Source organism: Pseudophryne corroboree, chromosome 6 (assembly GCF_028390025.1).
Source record: "Pseudophryne corroboree isolate aPseCor3 chromosome 6, aPseCor3.hap2, whole genome shotgun sequence".
Taxonomy (NCBI): Eukaryota; Metazoa; Chordata; class Amphibia; order Anura; family Myobatrachidae; genus Pseudophryne; species Pseudophryne corroboree.
The window spans coordinates 709,340,735-709,362,359 of record NC_086449.1 but is presented as its reverse complement, the minus strand read 5'-3'; the positions used below and the strand labels follow the sequence as shown (position 1 = coordinate 709,362,359).

Below are 21,625 nucleotides of genomic sequence, written 5' to 3'. Positions count from 1 at the left end.
TTCGCAATATTGCGATTACACACCTCGTAGCAGTTTCTGAGTAGCTCCAGACTTACTCGGCATCTGCGATCATTTCAGTGCTTGTCGTTCCTGGTTTGACGTCACAAACACACCCAGCGTTCGCCCAGACACTCCTCCGTTCCTCCGGCCACTCCTGCGTTTTTTCCAGAAACGATAGCGTTTTTTCCCACACGCCCATAAAACGGCCTGTTTCCGCCCAGTAACACCCATTTCCTGTCAATCACATTACGATCGCCAGAACGATGAAAAAGCCGTGAGTAAAATTCCTAACTACATAGCAAATTTACTTGGCGCAGTCGCAGTGCAGACATTGCGCATGCGCATTAAGCGGAAAATCGCTGCGATGCGAAGATTTTTACCGAGCGAACAACTCGGAATGAGGGCCTATATACTTATTAGCTGCAATATTCTTATCCAGCATAGCCCCTAATGTAAAAATTTGCACTCTCAAAGAACTTACAGACCACTTCGTTTCCAGACCCATTTGCAAAAAATTAAGTACCACAGGAATCTCATCTAGTTTCCTTTCTCTCTCTTTACACCAGAAAACATATTTCTTCCATATTCTGTAATACGTCTTACAAGTGGACAATTTTCTGGCCTTAAGCAGCGTTGTTATCACATTGTTAAAAAACCCAGCTGCTTTAAGTTTCTGATTTTAACAGCCATGCCGTCAGGTTCCATGACTTGGACTGAGGCTAATACACATGACCTTGTGACAAAAGGTCGGGAACTGCTGGTAACTTCCAGGGCCTCCTTACAGACAACCGCAGGACTTTCGGGAACCATTCCCGTCTTGGCCAGTATGAAAAGTCCACTATAACTGTCACCTTCTCCTTTTGTATTTTCCTCAAAACTCTTGGAATGAGGGGAAAAGGAGGAAACACATACGCCAGGGACATATCCCACCTAGCTGTAAGAGCATCCACCTAAGCCACCTGAGGCTCCCGCTACCTGGGAAAGAAAATCATAACTTTTCTGTTGCGAGCTGTGGCCATCAGATCCACCTGAGGCATTCCCCACTTTTTTACTATAACTGCGAACAATTCGTCACTCATCTCCAACTCCCTTGGGAGGATGGTATGTCTGCTTAGAAAGTCTGCCACCTCATTCTCCTTTCCAGCTATAAACACTGCTGCAATGCTTAACACATTTTGTTTTGCCCACTCTAACAAACATCTTGCCTCTACCATCATACGAATGCTTTTCGTTCCTCCTTGATGGTTTATATATAGTGCCTTGCTAAAGTATTCACCGCCCTTGACTGTTTTCCTGTTTTGTTATATTACAACCTGAAGCAGAGCATTGTGTCCCTCCTGGAGAGGGTCATGTTGGGAGGTATGCCCCAGCCTGAGAGACTGGCATCTGTGGTGACTACTACTTGCTGGGCCACACTGAAAGATTTTCCTCTCTCCAGACTTTGGGTGTTTAACCACCACTCTATGTCCACTTTTGCACCTCTTGACAGTACAATCTTATGTGTGAAGATTTTGCTGTTTCTGTTCCATTGGGCCAAGAAACATCTTTGTAGACCCCTCATATGTAGCCTCGACCAAGGAATTGTGTCCAGTGCCGCTGTCATGAGACCCATACTTTTGAAACAGTCTCCTGACGTTACCTTAGACTTTCTTAATAGGCTGCGCAATTGTTTTATCAACTTTTTTCTTCTTATAGTAGTTAACTTCACTACCATAGTCTCCGTATTTATTTGAACTCCTAAATATTTTATTTGTCTTGTAGGAGTCTATTGACTTTTGTCTCTGTTGATTTAACCATCCGTGTTCTTTCAGTCACTTCAATACTTCTCTTGTATTTTGTTTTACTTCTGACTCTCTATTTGCTGCTACTAGTATATCATCCAGATATGGCCATACCATGATGCCCTTTTGTCTTAAATGTGCAATGACTACCACTAGAATCTTTGAATGTCCTTGGAGAGCTGGCCAGTCCAAATGGGAGAGCTCTAAACTGGTTACTTTTCCCTAAAACGTGGAACCTGAGAAACTTTTGATGTCCTTCTAAAATGGGAACATGAAGATATGCATCTTTTAGATCGATGGATGTCATGAACGACCCTTGGTGCAGATCCGGGAGAATTGACTGTATGGATTCCATCTTGAACGTTTTTGGCCTGATGAACTTGTTGAGGCATCTCAAGTCCAGTATAGTTCTGTAGCCTCCTGAGGCTTTTTTATCATGAAAAACCTGGAATACCAACCCAGGTTTATCTGATGGGGCGGAACCTCTACAACGACTTTTTGGTCTATCATTGTTTGCAAACTCAACATCAAGGAATGCCTTTTTGACCACCCCTCTGGAACAGGAGAACTTAGAAAATAATCTCCCGGTTTCAATACCCACTTGTCTGTGGTAGAATCTTCCCATATTTCTTTGAACTTCAACGGTCTTCCACCTACAGCCTCTGGTTCCTTTATGCTGGCATCATTGGGTAGACTGACAAAAAAACGGTCTGTTATCCTTGCCTCTTTGGCTGCAAAAATTGGAATGAGAACCGCCCCATTGTCCTCTTCTGTAACTCCTTCCTGGCCCATAACCCCTGGAATCTCTGTATTCTTCAGACTGCGTTTTTGAAGATCTATTAAAATAATTTCTTCTTGACCCTTTATCCTGTGGCAACCATACTGACTTGCCACCTGAAATTTTATTAATTATTTCATCCAGTTTTTGACCAAAAAGGTAATTGCCCTGAAAGGGCAATGAAAGAAGCTTATTCTTGGACTGCACGTCAGCTGCCCAAGGCCTTAACTACAGTGCTCTTCTAACTACTGCTGCAGTAGCACCGTCTCTGGCTGTTAGTCTAACTGAATCCATTGATGCATCACACATGAATTCCACAGCAAGTTGAATATCTTGCACTAACTTTAACAAATCCGCCCTTTTAATGCCGTCTAACATATCTGTTTCCCGATTATGACACCATCCACGCAAGCAGGGCCGGCTCCAGGCATGTTCAACTCGAGCGCCCGCGCAGGGCACCACCCTTAATGGGCGCCGCACGCTGGCGCCGCCATTTTGGAGCCTGGAGCCAGTCCTGTCCTATGCTAAAGTGATCTGTGCGGTGCAGGCGTCTGATGTCAGACACCTGCGCCGCACAGCGCGCACAGATCACTTTAGCATAGGAATGCCTACAGCAGCACTCCCCCTCCCTCATCGCCGGCACAGCAGGTACTCTGGGGGCATATGTGGCACTGTGGGGGCATATGTGGCACTGTGGGGGCATTAATGTATCTAGCACTGTGGGAGGTATTAATGTATCTGGCACTGTGGGGGGCATTAATGTATCTGGCACTGTGTGGGGCATTAATATATCTGGCACTGTGGGGGGCATTAATGTATCTGGCACTGTGGGGGGCATTAATGTATCTGGCACTGTGGGCGCATTAATGTATCTGGCACTGGGGGCATTAATGTATCTGGCACTGTGGGGGCATATCTGGCACTGTGGGGGCATTAATGTATCTGGCACTGTGGGGTCATTTATCTATCTGGCACTGTGGGGGCATATTTGGCACTGGGGCATTAATGTATCTGGCACTGTGGGGGGCATTAATGTATCTGGCACTTTGGGGGCATTAATGTATTTAGCACTGTGTGGGGGCATTAATGTATCTGGCACTGTGGGGGGCATTAATGTATCTGGCACTGTGGGGGCATTAATGTATCTGGAACTGTGGGGGGCATTAATGTATCTGGCACTGTGGGGGCATATCTGACACTGTGGGGTCATTTATCTATCTGGCACTGTGGGGGCATATTTGGCACTGGGGCATTAATGTATCTGGCACTGTGGGGGCATTTATGTATCTGGCACTATGGGGGACATTCATGTATCCAGCACTGTGGGGGCATATCTGGCACTGGGGGCATTAATGTATCTGGCACTGTGGGGGACATTAATGTATCTGGCACTGTGGGGGGCATTAATGTATCTGGCACTGTGGGGGCATTAATGTATCTGGCACTACGGGGGACATTAATGTATCTGGCACTATGGGGTCATTTATCTATCTGGCACTGCGGGGGCATATTTGGCACTGTGGGGGCATTTATGTATCTGGCACTGTGGGGGCATTTATGTATCTGGCACTGTGAGGGCATATCTGGCACTGGGGGCATTAATGTATCTGGCACTGTGGGGGGGGGCATGTCATGTGCATCTGGCACTGCTGGGGGGGCATGTCATGTGCATATGGCACTGCTGGGGGGGGCATATCATGTGTAGCTGGCACTACTGGGGGGCATATCATGTGTAGCTGGCACGCTGGGGGGCATATCATGTAGTGTTCCCATGTCTCAGTGCTCTACCTGGCGCAAAGTGTATAACGTGCTCTGCCTGGCGCAAAGTGTATAACGTGCTTGCCTGGCGCAAAGTGTATAACGTGCTCTGCCTGGCGCAAAGTGTATAACGTGCTCTGCCTGGCGCAAAGTGTATAACGTGCTCTGCCTGGCGCAAAGTGTATAATGTGCTCTGTCTGGTGCAGTGTGTATAGGAGGTTCTACCTGGTACAATGTGTGTTAGCTGTACTACTGTGTGGTGTAATGCGAATTGCCACTATTATGTGGCCACGCCCCTTCCCCACGAAGCAACGCCCCTAAATTTTTGCGGCGCGCACTGTCCATGTTTCTTTAGGGCAGCACCAAGCATTACGGTATGTACAGAATCTTGCCCTTCTAACGTAAAAATGTGCCCTCCACGTGATCAGCACCCTGCCCTAAAAAAATCCTAGTGAACACTATCGTGTAGCTGGCACTGCTGCGGGGCATGTTATGTGTAGCTGGCACTGCTGGGGGGCATGTCATTTGTAGCTGGCACTGCTGGGGGGCATGTCATGTGTAGCTGGGGGGCATGTCATGTGTAGCTGGCACTGCTGCGGGGTATATCATGTCTGTCTGGCACTGCACTACTGTAGACATTATGGGCCATATGCAATTGTGGTCGAATTGCCGCAAATGTCGAAAAACGGGGCATTTTCGACACAAAAAAATGATTAGACAATGCAATACAGTACTTTTCGACAAAAAAACGGCCGTTTCAAATTCGACTTTTTGCAAATCTACAGTTGTTAAATTCGACATGTCTGCAATGGTAAAAATGCGGCTTTTCGACAAAAGTATATTCAATTGAAGAATGTCGATTCGACAACCGTGCTTTTCGACAGTAATTTCGTCAATTTCAGTCCGCCTCATTTTGCTGGCGGGATCTAATAAAAAATTTTAAAAACATGTTTTTTTTGGTGTTTTTTTATTGCATATCTATTTATATTAGAAGGGATTATCTACTTGGGTTTGTGTATTAGGAGCCACAAGTATTGTTTAATATTTTTTAAAAGAATATTTTTTTATTTTACTGACTAAAATAATCAGAGCATGTTTTTCAGTGGGAAGGGGTGGGAATGGGTTAAAAATCCTGAAAAAAAAATGCGTGGGGTCCCCCCTCCTAAGCATAACCAGCCTCGGGCTCTTTGAGCCGGTCCTGGTTGTAAAAATACGGGGGAAAAAATGACAGGGGATCCCCCGTATTTTCACACCCAGCACCGTGCTCTGCGTCTGGTCCTGGTGCAAAAAATACGGGGGACAAAAGATGTAGGGTTCCCCCGTATTTTTCACACCAGCACCGGGCTCCACTAGCTGGAGAGATAATGCCACAGCCGGGGGACACTTTTATATCGGTCCCTGCGGCTGTGGCATTAAATACCCAACTAGTCACCCCTGGCCGGGTTACCCTGGAGGAGTGGGGACCCCTTAAATCAGGGGTCCCCCCCTCCAGCCACCCAAGGGCCAGGGGTGAAGCCCGAGGATGTCCCCCCCCATCCAAGGGCTGCGGATGGGAGGCTGATAGCCAAGTGACAAAAATAAAGAATATTGTTTTTTTTGTAGCAGAACTACAAGTCCCAGGACGCCTCCCCCGCAAGCTGGTACTTGGAGAACCACAAGTACCAGCATGCGGGGGGGAAACGGGCCCGCTGGTACCTGTAGTTCTACTGCAAAAAAAATACCCAAATAAAAACAGTACACAGACATTGTGATAGTAAAACTTTATTACATACATGCACGCTGACACACACATACTTACCTATGTTGACACGCCGACTCGGCCCCCTTCTCCAAGTAGAATACACGGGGTACCTGAAAATAAAATTATACTCGCCAAAATCCAGTGTAGATCTGTCCTCTTCTACTTGTAATCCACGTACTTGGCAAAAAAACAAAACGAAAATCCCGGACCACGCACTGAAAGTGGTCCCATGTTTACACATGGGACCCCTTTCCCCGAATGCGGGACCCCCCGTGACTCCTGTCACAGAGGGTCCCTTCAGCCAATCAGTGAGCGCCACGTCATGGCACTCTCCTGATTGGCTGTGCGCGTCTGAGCTGTCAGGCGGCGCATAGCACTATGCCGCTCCATTATATTCAATGGTGAGAACTTTGTGGTCAGTGGGTGACCGCGAGAAACCTCACCGCTGAAAGCTACTGTAGGTGAGGGCTGTACGCCTAAAGTTATCTAACTGCCCCAGTACTGTATTGTACAAGCACTGACTACAGAATAATTATTATTATTATGTGCACCGGACATTTTTCGTGTTTTGGTTTTGGATTTGGTTCCGCGGCCGTGTTTTGGATTCGGACACGTTTTGGCAAAACCTTCCTGAAATTTTTTTGTCTGATTCGGGTGTGTTTTGGATTCAGGTGTTTTTTTTTTTCCAAAAACTCCTCAAAAACAGCTTAAATCATAGAATTTGGGGGTCATTTTGATCCTATAGTATTATTAACCTCAATAACCACAATTTCCACTCATTTCCAGTCTATTCTGAACACCTCACACCTCACAATACTATTTTTAGTCCTAAAATTTGCACCGAGGTCGCTGGATGACTAAGCTAAGCGACCCAAGAGGGCGGCACAAACACCTGTCCCATCTAGGAGTGGCACTGCAATGTCAGACAGGATGGCACTTCAAAAAATTGGCCTCAAACAGCACATGATGCAAAGAAAAGAGAAAAAGAGGTGCACTGTGGTCGCTGGACGGCTAAGCTAAGCGACACAAACACCCAGGGGCGGATCCAGAAAAAAATTACAGGGGGGGCACCATAAGGGACGTGGCTTCGTTGGAATGGGCGTGGCTTCGTTGGAATGGGCGTGGTATTGCAGGAAAAGACTACCTTATACCCCAGTTTTGCAACCTGCACGCCCAGACGTTGGCCACCACAGAAAAGAAAAATAATCCTGATTCATGCCCCTTACATTATTTGTCATTTTTCCTCCTTATAGTAATGCCCAGTATACATTATTCCACATACTGCAATGGCCCTTAGACATTATTCCACACACAATAATGCACATGACACAATATGCACACACTGTAATGCCCCAGACACATTATGCCACACACCGTAATGCCTGTGACACATTATGACAGGAATCGCAATGCCCGTTATACATTATGCTACACACTGCACTGCCCCTGATACATTATAGCACATACAATGTCTGGGACACATTATGCCACACACTGCAATGACCTTGAGACATTATACCACAATGCCCGTGATATAGTATACCATACACCGTAATGCCTGTGACACATACCGCAATGCCCGTTATACCCTATGCCACACACCGCAATGCCCGTTATATATTATGCCACACTGTAATAACCCTGAGACATTATACCACATACCACAATGCCCGTGATATAGTATACCACACACCGTAATGCCTGACACATTATGACACACACCGCAATGTCCGTGATACATTATGCCCCACACTGCAATGACCCTGAGACATTATACCACATATCACAATGCCAGCGATAGAGTATACCATACACCGTAATGCCTGCGACACATTATGACACACACCGCAATGTCCGTGATACATTATGCCACACACCGTAATGCCCATTACACATTAAGTCCTACAGTAAGGCTTCTAATTACTTTTCAAATACCTGCTCGTTGTCAGGGGTTTCATGCACTGGGTGTCATGCTCGTTGCCAGGGGTTTCATGCTCTTGGTTCCATGCACGGTGCCAGGGGTTTTCATGCTCAGGGTGTCATGCTCGTTGCCAGGGGTTTCATGCACTGGGTGTCATGCTCGTTGCTAGGAGGTAGTCCTTGTTGCTAGGGCTGTGCTCCCAGTGCCACATATGTCCCCAGTGCCAGATATTCCCCCACGGTGCCAGGTACTCACATGCCCCCAGTGCCAAATATAGCCCCCCCATGTGCCAGGTACACATATACCCCCAGTGCCAGATATTCCCCGACAGTGCCACATATGCCCCCAGTGCTATATATGCCCCCATTGCCACATATGCCCCAGTGCCAGATATTCCCCCCCCCCAGTGCCACATATGCCCCCAGTGCCAGACAATGCCCCAGTGCCAGATATCCCTTCCCTGCCAGTTATTCCCCCCAGTGCCAGATATCCCCCCCCCCCCCAGTGCCACATATGCCCCCAGTGCCAGATATCCCCCCCCCCAGTGCCAGATATGCCCCCAGTGCCAGATATTCCCCCCAGTGCCATATATGTCCCCAGTGCCAGATATTCTCCCCCCCCCCCTCCCTGCAAATATGCCCCCAGTGCCAGATATTCCCCCCCAGTGCGTCCCCCGTCCCCCCCCCTTCCTCCGCCGCCGCTGCTCCCCCCGCTCCCCTGCTGTTAGGAGGGACACGGAGGGCACAGTGCACGCCTCCCTGTGTCCCTCCTGGGTCTCCGGCGGCCGCGGGTCACTGTAATAAAGGAAGTGCTCACAAACGGCACTTCCTTTATGAGACCAGCGGCCGCCGGAGACACAGGAGGGACACAGGAGAGGCGCGCACTGTGCCCTCCGTGTCCCTCCTAACAGCAGGGGACGAAACGAGACCGCAGACTGACATGCGGACACTCGTCCGCATGTCAGTCTGCACTAAAAATGACAGGGGGGGCACGTGTCTTGGTGCCCCCCCCCTAAATCCGCCACTGCAAACACCTCAATATCACAGGAATTATTTGTTCTAATCAATGGTATTATTGGTCCAAATCACTGGAAGAAAATGGAATGGATGGATACTTGCAGTGACACAGAGCTGCAAGATACAGCAATGGCCTACTGTACTGCACTACTATAAGTATAATTATATGCTGGTGGTCCCCAGTCCCCACAATAAAGCACACTGAGCACCATGGTGGCCAATCCTGGGATCGGGATCCCGGGATTTAGGGCCAAAAATGGCCGGGATTCAATCCCAGGATTGGAAGATCCAATCCCGGGGATTGAGGGATCAGCATTGAGCATCCACAGGACGCTCAAACGCTGCCCGGCTTCCTCCTTCCGGGTCCCCAGCACAGTGTAAGAGGTCACGCTGCGCTGTCAGCCGCTGCTGGGAGCCGCCAGCAGCGTTCAAATGATGTTCCCCTCCCCCAGTATATGGTGAGTTATATGGGCGGGGTGGGGCGTGGGGGCGGCCACCTAGCTAAAAGCCAGTCCCGGGTATCCTGGGAATCCCGGGATTGGCCATTTTTCAATCCCGATACCCGGGATTGAAAAAATGGCCCGGGATTTGCTTCCCTGAGCACAGATATTTGCAGCACACTGAGCACAGATATGGAGCGTTTTCAGGCAGAGAACGTAGATATTTTCAGCACACTGAGCACAGATATTTTCAGCACACTGAGCACAGATTATTTGCAGCACACTGAGCACAGATTATGGAGCTTTTCAGGGAGAGAACGCAGCCATGTCCTCTCCATTCAATCTCCAATGCACGAGTGAAAATGGCGTCGACGCGCGGCTCTTTATATAGAATACGAATCTCGCGAGAATCCGACAGCGGGATGATGACGTTCGGGTTAACCGAGCAAGGCGGGAAGATCCGAGGCTGCCTCGGAACCGTGTAAAATGGGTGAAGTTCGGGGGGTTTCGGATCTCGGAGAACCGAACCCGCATATATATATATATATATATATATATATATCACACACACACACACACACACACACACACACACACACACACACACACACACACACAGGTGTGTCCTCGTACATCTTGCCACAATACACCTTGCAACGGGAGATGCCTGGTGTGAGTGAGCTGATAGGTCCTGTGGAGCTCCATAAGAGTTGGGCGTCGCAATAAAATTGTATGTGGCATGCATATTTCTCTAGGAAAACACTGTACTGTAGCATAGCATTTTGTATGTAGATACAGCTGCGGTCGCACACAGAATATAGGCATGCCGCATAAGATTATTATAATCCGCAAAAGCTGCATACTGTATGTGCCCTATTCACATTGTTTTGCAAATAAGATGCACTTTAATGTTAAAAAGTTGCACTAAAAGATGATCGGTGCTAACTAAGTGTGTGTGTGTTTATGTGGGCGTGTGTGTGTGTGTGTGTGTGTGTGTGTGTGTGTGTGTGTGTGTAAAATAATAAATAAAAAAATAAACCCGGGTGCCTTGTAAATGTTGTTACCTAAATGTGCTGGTTATTTATTTATAACATTTTAGCACTTGTGCGAAACACTTTCTTTTATAAAGTGGCTGTAGCAGGTTTTATGGGAATTTACAAGGTTCTTACAGTGAAGTACAATGCAGAAATATATTTTGTTTTTACAGCTCCTGAGGACGTTCCCTTGAGGGTACTTCGCTCACAGGTGTATTTGTCATTAAAGCAATATCCTGAATCTCTGCGGGAAGCGGAAGTGATCTGTAATCTGCAGCCACAGAATCCAGAGGTAAGTGCACATTAACTCTACTGCAACCTGTGACTTGTAGACATTGGCGAGTTTCCGCTGACTCTGGCTGATGTTTTAAGTTTTACCTTTTTAAGTGATTGCCACTTTACAACATTGTGCTAACTCAACGGAATTTAAATTAAAGGCTATTACATTTCTCTGCTAGGAGGAGATGTATCAGGCTTTGCTATCATGCATGTCAGCTTTTATTTACTTCGTATGCATTAAGATTTAAGCAAAGGACAGCTCTCCCGATGAGAACTGTCCTTTGTGTTGTGGGGACTTCTGGGTTGGAGCGCGCAGAAGGGGTGCTGGGATCCCTCTCAGGGAAAGATGCTAATAGTAGCCTATAGGCTTGTAGTGGGTACACCATATAAAGATGGCGTTACATTCCTCAGCTTGGACCTGGTGGGTATCCCATATACAGTAAGCGGCTAAACCTTTTGACCGCAAAATACTGATTGATGCATCTTGCCCACAGCCTGTAACATGGCCCTCCAAGGCTTGATACATCTCCCTACTAGTGTGAGAATATGATCTGCTAACAGTAACTGACGTGATGAATCTTCACTGGCCAGCATGTGATTCATACATATCTAGTAAGGTTTGGGGCAGAATTTGAACCACGATCAGCAAGTATAAAGTGTTTTTTTTTCCCTCTTTTGTGTATACTTACTTGTATGCTGAATGTTAATTCTGACCTGTAGAGGATAGATGGAGATACATGTGACTAATGTATTATATAATCTTCTGCAGCTAGGGGGCCCCACACCCTACCTCCCCTCACATCTCTCACTGGCTGACAGACTGCACCGCAACCGCCGTCGCTGTCAATCACCTTGAGGAGAAGGGTCGCTCACTGGGGGTCATTCCGAGTTGATCGCACGTAGCAACTTTTTGCTGCTCGTGCGATCAACTAGTCGCCGCCTATGGGGGAGTGTATTTTAGCATAGCAGGGCTGCGATCGCTTGTGCAGCCGATCTATGCTAAAAAAGTTTTGTGTAAAACAAGACCAGCCCTGCAGTTACTTACCCTGTGCGATGGATCCAGCCATGAAGGTCCCGGAATTGATGTCAGACATCCGCCCTCCAAATGCCTCGAAACGCCTGTGTTTGGATCTCCACGCCCGGAAAACGGTGAGTAGACGCCCGATCTGCCTCCCACCTGTCAATCTTCTCGCAATCCGCGCTGCGACCACTTTCTTCGTAATCGGCGTTGTTGCCCAGCGACTGCCGTCGCTCAGCAATGGCATGCCTGCGCATTGCGTCCGCCGTGCATGCGCAGAACCAACCCGTTCGCACCACTGCGATGAGCCGCAGCCTGCGAACGGGTCGGAATCACCCCCGCTATGGCCAGTGCACATGCGCAGACCCCCTGAATGCAGCCGCTGTGTACAGATACGCGGCTGCGTTTGGGTCTGAATAGACCCCTCTAGACACTAATGCATTAAATATTACTGCAAGCAGCACTCTACACAGTTGCAGTAGAGGATGCATGTAATGCAGACAATAACAGGCTGCAGTTGCCCCATACGCCTGCCACATTCTAGTTGTGCGTTGAAAAGAGAATAAAGCGTCCGTCTTAGTTTAGGATTCGGTTTTCAGCCTGTGGCAGCTTCTTCCAAGCTGAAGCCGAAGGCATTTTGACCTCTCTGTTAAATGATTCATAGGTTTGCGTCTTTGCAAGAAGTCAAACATCTATGCTGTGTAAACTGAAATGATTGTGAACAATACTGTAATGTACTAATGAATGCGTTTAAACCACGAGTTTGCACCTGCTACAGTTAGCCTGCAGACACCAATAGTTAACCAGCCTTTGGGATATTGACCCATTGGTGTGAAGATGAACTGACTGTGAAAGGCCGACACAGAGCCACATTCTACTACAATATTGTAATTAATGATTTAAGCAATAACTTAAATAAAAGTTTACCAGTATTGGGTATGGGACTCCAGGTCGACACCACTTAGGTTGACACCAATTGGTCGACACACCAAAGATCAACACCTGATACAGGTCGACATGGTCAAAAGGTTGACATGATCAAGTTCGACATGGAAAAAGGTGGACATGAGTTTTTTTAATGTGTTTTTTGGTGTCGTTTTCTCCATAAATTGACCGGGAACCCCAATTAGTGCACTGTGTCCCCTCGCATGGCTCCGGGCAAGGTGCCTCGCTCCGCTACCGCTGCGCTCAGCACAAGTTACCGTTCCCAATCGTAGTCCACGTGGATCGTAAAGTATGAAAAAGTTTAAAAAAAATGAAGAAAAAAAAGAAAGTGAAAAAAAAACCTCATGTCGACCTTTTGTCCATGTCGACCTATTTCAGGGGTCGACCTAAGGTGTGTTGACCATTTGGTGTTGACCTAAGTGGTGTCGACCTTTTTGGTGTTGACCTGGAGTCCGGATACCACCAGTATTCCTATTATAAATGAGTGTGTGATCCTTACGGAATACATATGTTTGACCGGCAGACGGAATGCTGGCTCTCACTATACCAACAGCGACATCCCATATGTCGGAATAGAGGCAGTGAGTCCTCTCGCGGTCTCGCTGCGCTCTCCGCGCTTTGGGCCCGGTGGCTCGCTTCGCTCTTCACAGATTATATTCTCACTCAGTTGGCGGACACAGCGTTTGTTGGGATTCCGGACAGCGGCATTTCACCGGCTATTGGGATGCCTAAACACTGGGATGCTGACAGCCAGTGTATTAACTGCATCCCACCCTTACATATTTCATAACAGCTGACATTTCCCAAAGATAGATTGCAAATTCTATTTTGCTGGCACTGTAATCAAAATCAGCATTGCTTTTCTGTGAAGCTGCTATACACACATTAACTGCAATGGCTAATTTAGATGCTTAAGTAAAAAGTATCCACAAATTTCTGTGTGTATGGGTCCAAAATGATTGAATAGATATTGATCAGGACTGTTGAAAAATCCAATTATGCGATGACAATGGACGGTCATTGCCGGGCTGCATTAATTATTATTATTTCATTTTATTTATAAGGCTCCAAATGTGGTTCGCAGCTCCGTACATACAGCACACATGAGACCAATGCAGGGTACATAGAACTTAACGTTACAGAAAAGCTACAACAGAGCACAGGTAACAATTAGCACCGCAGTTCTCAGTATACACTACAGCCGATATGTAAGGAAGCAAAGGAGTAATTGAAGTGCTACTAAGGGTATACAGCCGTTGGGAGAGATGAACGGTTACGAGGGGGAGGAGATGCAGGTGTAGACAATGGCTGAGTAGGAGAGAGCTGTAATTTAAGTGCAAGAGAAGAGGGCTATGAGAACAGGAGGGAAGAGGGCCCTGCTCCAAGGAGTTTACACGAGTTCTTACAGCCAGTCCTTTAGACCCATATATTTTACCGTACGCGACTCATTTGTACATACTGTACAATACAGGTTTTAGGTTTACACTTAACGTTGTAATTTTCTCACCTCAATATTCAGTTTTTTGGGCTTGGAAAAAGTATAGAAATTGTCAGGTTGTGAGATATGTGTTGCTGCTGTGTTATAGGCAGTTTTTAAGGTTGCTATATAAACATATTCCTTAACCGCTAAACTGGTGATTATTTAAAAAACAAAACACTTAGAAATTGCAAATTGAGTAATGAGTGAAGTCGGTGAAGAACATGTATTTAAACGTGTCAAATTATTTTATAAAAAAAAATATAAAAAAATTAAAAAATAATTATATATATATATATATATATATATATATATATATATATATATATTTTAATATTTTTAAAAATCTGTTTATTTTAAACATTGGAACATTGGGAGTCATTCCGACCCAATCGCACGCTGCACTTCTTCGCAGCCGTGCAATCAGGACGGAACTGCGCATGCGCGGCCGCATTGCGCAGGCGCGTCGTTGCCCAGCGATGGGCAACAACAGGGACAGCAACGAAAGTGATCGCAGCGACATTCGTAAGAAGGTTGACAGGCGGAAGGCGTTCCGGGGCGGATACTCACCATTTTCTGGGAGTGGTGAGTCCAACGCAGGCGTGTCCAGGCGTTTGCAGGGCAGGTGTCTGTCGTCAACTCCGGGACCAGTCACGCTGAAGACATCGCAGCCGGTGAATATGTCAGGACCTACTTAGAAACTGCAAAAAATCTATTTGCATAGCAGGGCTGCACAAGCGTTCGCTTCCTTGCTATGCAAAAACTCCCTCCCCCCTAGGCGGCGACTAGTTGATCGCATGGGCTGCAAAAAGCAGCTTTGTGCGATCAACTCGGAATGAGGGCCATTGGTTGTCACCATCGGAAACATCACGGTGCATGGGGGAGGCTTGTGGGGGTTAATATACACTTCCTCAGCGGCTGCTAATTTCTGCAGTCGCCGGATGGGGGGTCCAGAAATGATGACCGATCAACAGTGATCGGCAGCACTGCAAACACTGGGGGAGGGTGCAGGGTGGCAGAGGGACCTTCCGGTCCCTCTGAGAGCAGTAGCTGCAGGACGTTTCTCTTCCCTGCAGCTGCACATGCTGTGTATCTGACTGGTCACATCAGATCAGATAACACACTTGCCAGTGTGGTCGAATCTGATGTGAACATGCCAGGCTGGATAGACCTGAATTATTTGCTAATTAACGTTATGGGTCAAAGACAGCAGAGAGAGGGTATGCAATCAGTCCGTCGCCATTCATAATGACAACAGCATAATATCTACATGTGATGTATGTCAACATTTCAGAATGTCGACAGTCACAATGTCAACACATGATCTTTTTTTCTGTTTTAGGATTAGATTAGGGTTAAGAAGGATATACCATACAGCAATAATTGCGTGTGATAAAACTGACTGATAAATCAGCCCCTGGGTTTGTGATGAGCTGGCAGTTGTCCCCCATCTAGACATTTGTGAATTACATGCTATGAGCTTGCATTTGGCCCCTATTTAAGGCTGACTCACTTTAACAGATGCAGCACTGCGTGTAGGGCCATTCTTTCTTCGTAACCATAGGTCGCTGTGTGACTAAGCTAAGCGACACAAGTGGGCGACACAAACACCTGGCCCATCTAGGAGTGGCACTGCAGTGTCAGGCAGGATGGCACTTCAAAAAAAATTGTCCCCAAACAGCACATGATGCAAAGAAAAAAAGAGGCGCACCAATGTCGCTGTGTGACTAAGCTAAGCGACACAAGTGGCCGACACAAACACCTGGCCCATCTAGGGGTGGCACTGCAGTTTTCTAGCGAAAGGATGAGTGCTTCCATCCTCATGTGAATCTGAACCACTAGCCATGAACATAGGCCAGGGCCTCAGCCGTTCCTTGCCACTCCGTGTCGTAAATGGCATATTGGCAAGTTTACGCTTCTCATCAGACGCTTTCAATTTTGATTTTTGGGTCATTTCACTGAACTTTTGTTTTTTGGATTTTACATGCTCTCTACTATGACATTGGGCATCGGCCTTGGCAGACGACGTTGATGGCATTTCATCGTCTCGGCCATGACTAGTGGCAGCAGCTTCAGCACGAGGTGGAAGTGGATCTTGATCTTTCCCTATTTTAACCTCCACATTTTTGTTCTCCATTTTTTAATGTGTGGAATTATATGCCAGTATCAATAGCAATGGCCTACTACTATATATACTGCGCACAACTGAAATGCACCACAGGTATGGATGGATAGTATACTTGACGACACAGAGGTAGGTAGAGCAGTGGCCTTCCGTACCGTACTGCTATATATACTGGTGGTCACTGTCTGCAAACTGCAAAACTAAAATGCACCACAGGTATAGAATCTAGATGGATAGTATACTTGACGACACAGAGGTAGGTAGAGCAGTGGCCTTCCGTACCGTACTGCTATATATACTGGTGGTCACTGTCAGCAAACTGCAAAACTAAAATGCACCACAGGTATAGAATCTAGATGGATAGTATACTTGATAACACAGAGGTAGGTAGAGCAGTGGCCTTCCGTACCGTACTGCTATATATACTGGTGGTCACTGTCAGCAAAACTCTGCACTGTACTCCTCCTATATAATACTGCTGATCCCCAGTCCCCACAATAAAGCAATTAGCACACTGAGCACAGATATATGCAGCACACTGAGCACAGATATGGAGTGTTTTTCAGGCAGACAACGTATACTGGAGGTCACTGGTCAGCAAAACTCTGCACTGTACTCCTCCTATATAATATACTGGTGGTCCCCAGTCCCCACAATAAAGCAGTGTGAGCACAGATATATGCAGCACACTGAGCACAGATATGGAGTGTTTTTCAGGCAGACAACGTATACTGGTGGTCACTGTCAGCAAAACTCTGCACTGTACTCCTCCTATATAATACAGCTGCTCCCCAGTCCCCACAATTAAGCAGTGTGAGCACAGATATATGCAGCACACTGAGCACAGATATGGAGTGTTTTTCAGGCAGACAACGTATACTGGTGGTCACTGTCAGCAAAACTCTGCACTGTACTCCTCCAATATAATACAGCTGCTCCCCAGTCCCCACAATTAAGCAGTGTGAGCACAGATATGGAGTGTTTTTCAGGCAGACAACGTATACTGGTGGTCACTGTCAGCAAAACTCTGCACTGTACTCCTCCTATATAATACAGCTGCTCCCCAGTCCCCACAATTAAGCAATAAGCACAAATATTTGCATCAACATTAATAAACGGAGAGGACGCCAGCCACGTCCTCTCTCTAACATTTCCAATGCACGAGTGAAAATGACAGCGACGCGCGGCTGCTTATATAGAATCCGAATCTCGCGAGAATCCGACAGCGGGATGATGACGTTCGGGCGCGCTCGGATTAACCGAGCCATACGGGAGAATCCGAGTATGCCTCGGACCCGTGTAAAATGGGTGAAGTTCGGGGGGGTTCGGGTTCCGAGGAACCGAACCTGCTCATCACTACTTATAACTAAATAAAGCTGACCCTTTTCTCTGGCAATATGTCTCCATGTCTTTATTTTAGATAAGTTTTTATGTTAAGCTGTGTGTAACTGGAGGCTGACATCAGATAATTTACATACACAACTGCCTGTCTGCTTCACACCAGCAATGACCTTAGTACCAGAGAAAAAACAAGAATATCTGCTTCAAATAAGCAGTAAGTTTGGCAGGAAGCCAAAGCTACTATATTCATGGAATTGTACTGAATACATAACTGCTCCATAGAATAGCATCATAGATACAACCTATAGTAGAATTGTATAGAATTTGATGGCAGATAAGAACCAATTGGCCAATCCAGTCTGCCCTTTAGGGTTAGAGCATTAGGTATAGAGTGTTAGGGTATTAGGGTTAGTTTAGGAGATGGGCTTAGGGTATTATGTTTGGGTTAGGGTATTAGGGCTAGTTGGGGGTATATAGTGGCGAGAGAGTGCCATACTCTTTGAAAAGCTGGTTATACTATGTAATGCAGCTATGACATTACCACATATGGGGATTTTGTACTTGCTCCATCTCATTTCATCACATTTTATTTGTGGGGGAAAGGAGGGGGGGAGGAAGGTTGTATTGTAACAGGTGTATTAACCCCTTCACTGCTTGGGATTTTCTCAACCTAGCGCTGAGGCCATTTTTCAATGTAGCACTCATCACATTCCACAATCCATATCGCTGATTTTATTCTCTTTATATGTAGAATCCACACCAATTATACCATGTGTTTTTTTCCCCCCAGAAAGTACAATTAGTGTTTTCACTCAAATAGCAGTGGGAATTTGATCACAGAATGAATGAGAAGCAGGGGGAGTTAATTGGGGGAGGTAACGGGGAGTCGCGGCAGAAACACAGATGGGTCACGTCCATTTTCGGGGCGTGTAACTGCCTTCGGCTGTGATTGTTTCGAAAAAGTTGGCGCCAGCGTCTCTACTGCTGCAGCCAGTCTGCGTGGCCGTAGGCTCTTTCCTCAGTATTGCTGCAGTGCTGTGTATGTGTACAGAGTTACTGAGGACTTTGCAATGGCTACGGTGGGCATCTATATTCTAGTCTGAGCGGCAGCTTCATTTTAAATGATTAGCAATTCCGTAGCCTGAAAAATCTCATCTACGTAGGCATGTGCATACAAAGATGAATTAGTCACTTAATTCCTACTCCCCCCCCCCCCCCCCCCACATGTAATTTTTATTACTTGCATGCACTAGCCGCAATGAGTCACTTTACTCATGTAATCCACTGACTGACTGTTCACTGACTGTATATTGGGGGTCATTCCGAGTTGGTCGCTAGCTGCCGATGTTCGCAGCGCAGCGTTCAGGCTAAAAATCGGCATTTCTGCGCACTGCGCACGCGCGACGTACTTTCACAAAAGCCGATGTAGTTTCACACAAGGTCTAGCGACGCTTTTCAGTCACACTGCTGATTGTTGAGTGATTGACAGGAAGTGGGTGTTTCTGGGCGGAAACTGACTGTTTTCGAGGAGTGTGTGTAAAAACGCAGGCATGCCAGTTAAAAACGCAGGAGTAGCTGGGGTAACGGGGGAGTGGCTGGCCGAACGCAGGGCGTGTTTGTGACATCAAAACAGGAGCGAAACAGTCGGAAGTGATCGCAAGGTAGGAGTAGGTCTGCAGCTACTCTGAAACTGCACAATCTTTTTTTGTAGCAATGCTGCGATCCTTTTCGGTCGCACTTCTGCTAAGATACACTCCAAGAGGGCAGCGGCTTAGCGTTTGCACTGCTGCTAAAAGCAGCTAGCTAGCGATCAACTCCGAATGAGGGCCATTGTGCGATTGTATTGTCATCCCCTGAATGGTGCTATGGCCCTCATTCTGAGTTGTTCGCTCGCAAGCTGCTTTTAGCAGCTTTGCACACGCTAAGCCGCCGCCTACTGGGAGTGAATCTTAGCTTATCAAAATTGTGAACGAAAGATTAGCAAAATTGCGAATAGACACTTCTTAGCAGTTTCTGAGTAGCTCCAGACTTACTCGGCATCTGCGATCAGTTCAGTCAGTGTCGTTCCTGGTTTGACGTCACAAACACACCCAGCGTTCGCCCAGACACTCCTCCGTTTCTCCAGCCACTCCCGCTTTTTTCCCAGAAACGGTAGCGTTTTTTCGCACACACCCATAAAACGGCCTGTTTCCGCCCAGAAACACTCACTTCCTGTCAATCACATTACGATCAACAGAATGAAGAAAAAACCTTGTAATGCCGTGAGTAAAATACCTAACTGCATAGCAAATTTACTTGGCGCAGTCGCACTGCGGACATTGCGCATGCGCATTAGCGACTAATCGCTCCGTTGCGGCAAAAAAATAACGAGCGAACAACTCGGAATGACCCCCTATATAAATAAAAGCTTACCACAATGATTATTAAGGTAATATAAGAGGAGACGAGCGCTTGTCACAGTGCAGCCTGCTTTAATTGGTAAAGTGGTAGCAGGAGAGAGGAGTGCAGTGCCGGTACAATAGCCCCCAAGGTGGAAGATGGCAGAAGGAGAGTAGAACATTAGGTGTTAGCATCTCTTAGGACACTCACACTCAGAACTAAACTATATACTGTACAGTGTTTCTCACTGTGGTTTCCTTTCCCCTGCAGGGATTCTACAGAAAGGGTTTGGCTCTAATCCATATGGATAATAAGGAGGAAGCTCTTGGGCAGTTCCAACAGTGCCTAACGCTGAATTCACAGTACTCTGCAGCCCGTTATGAGATCGAGCAGGTGACTTTTACTCTTACAATGGGTTACTATATCTTGAATCCACTTTTCGACTGAGGGGCAGATGTATTAAGCCTGGAGAAGTGATCAAGCAGTGATAAGTGCAAGATGATAACGCACCAGCCAATCCGCTCCAATATGTAAATGAACAGTTAGGAGCTGATTGGCTGATGTGTCATCCCCTTCCACTTATCACTGCTTTATCACTTCTCCAGGCTTAATACATCTGCCCCTTAGAGCTTAATTTACAGTATGCATGTACACAGGGCCAGATTCAGATTTGTGGGTGCCCCAGGGCATCTAACTTGTTGGGGCCCCTACAAATAAAGTTGTCAGTATCATATTCTAGTGATGTTATTAAAAGTATACTGTGTAAATACTCCCAGCACCACAAATGTGTTATTTACACAATATGCCACACAGAAACCCAAGTTCACATAATGCCACAGTCCCCCCAGCACTGGTGATGTAGCTATGTGTGGAGGCCCCTGGGCACCCATCCCAGACCCTTTGATAACCGGGCACTGCTTAGCCAACAAAATATCATTCTTCATGTAAACATTAGTCAGACTGCACTTGCACTTTATTATTATTATTATCCTTTATTTATATGGCGCCACAAGGGTTCCGCAGCGCCCAATTACAGAGTACATAAACAAATAATCAAACGGGAAAACAGCAACTTACAGTTGATGACAATATAGGACAAATACAGGGTAAATAAACATAGTTACATCAGCAGATGACACTGGAATAAGTATCAGGTGGCAGAAGACTGATGGAATTGGTGCAGTTGAAGATTATTAAAGTAAGAAAGGATAAGCACATGAGGGAAGAGGGCCCTGCTCGTGAGAGCTTACATTCTAAAGGGGAGGGGTAGACAGACAGGGGTGACACAGTTGGGGTACATAGAGAGCGTAGAACAGAGGGTTAGGATGAGATTTGGCTGGGTTTGGTGAAGAAGTGGGTCTTGAGAGCCCGTTTGAAGTTTTGTAGAGAGGTGGAGAGTCTGAGGGGGAGAGGTAGGGAATTCCAAAGAAGTGGTGCAGCACGTGAAAAATCTTGGAGGTAGGAGTGGGAGGAAGTAATCCGTAGGCAGGAGAGTCAGCGTGCATTAGCAGAGCGAAGAGGACGGGTGGGAGTGTAAAGGGAGATAAGGTCAGAGATGTAGATGGGAGAGGAGTGGGTGAGGGCTTTGTAAG

The 21,625-nt window shown here is 46.7% G+C and overlaps 1 protein-coding gene across 3 annotated transcripts in view; it reads left to right on the top strand.

The window, feature by feature from the left end:
- The window catches only part of LOC134933276 (LON peptidase N-terminal domain and RING finger protein 1-like), a 148,896-nt gene that overhangs the window by 38,288 nt on the left and 88,983 nt on the right, over positions 1–21,625 (top strand). For all 3 annotated transcript variants that reach the window (XM_063928351.1, XM_063928350.1, XM_063928352.1), the window contains exons 2-3: positions 10,643–10,761; positions 20,304–20,426. In XM_063928351.1, coding sequence (XP_063784421.1) covers positions 10,643–10,761; positions 20,304–20,426 — 242 coding nt within the window. The remainder of the gene's footprint in view (positions 1–10,642; positions 10,762–20,303; positions 20,427–21,625) is intronic.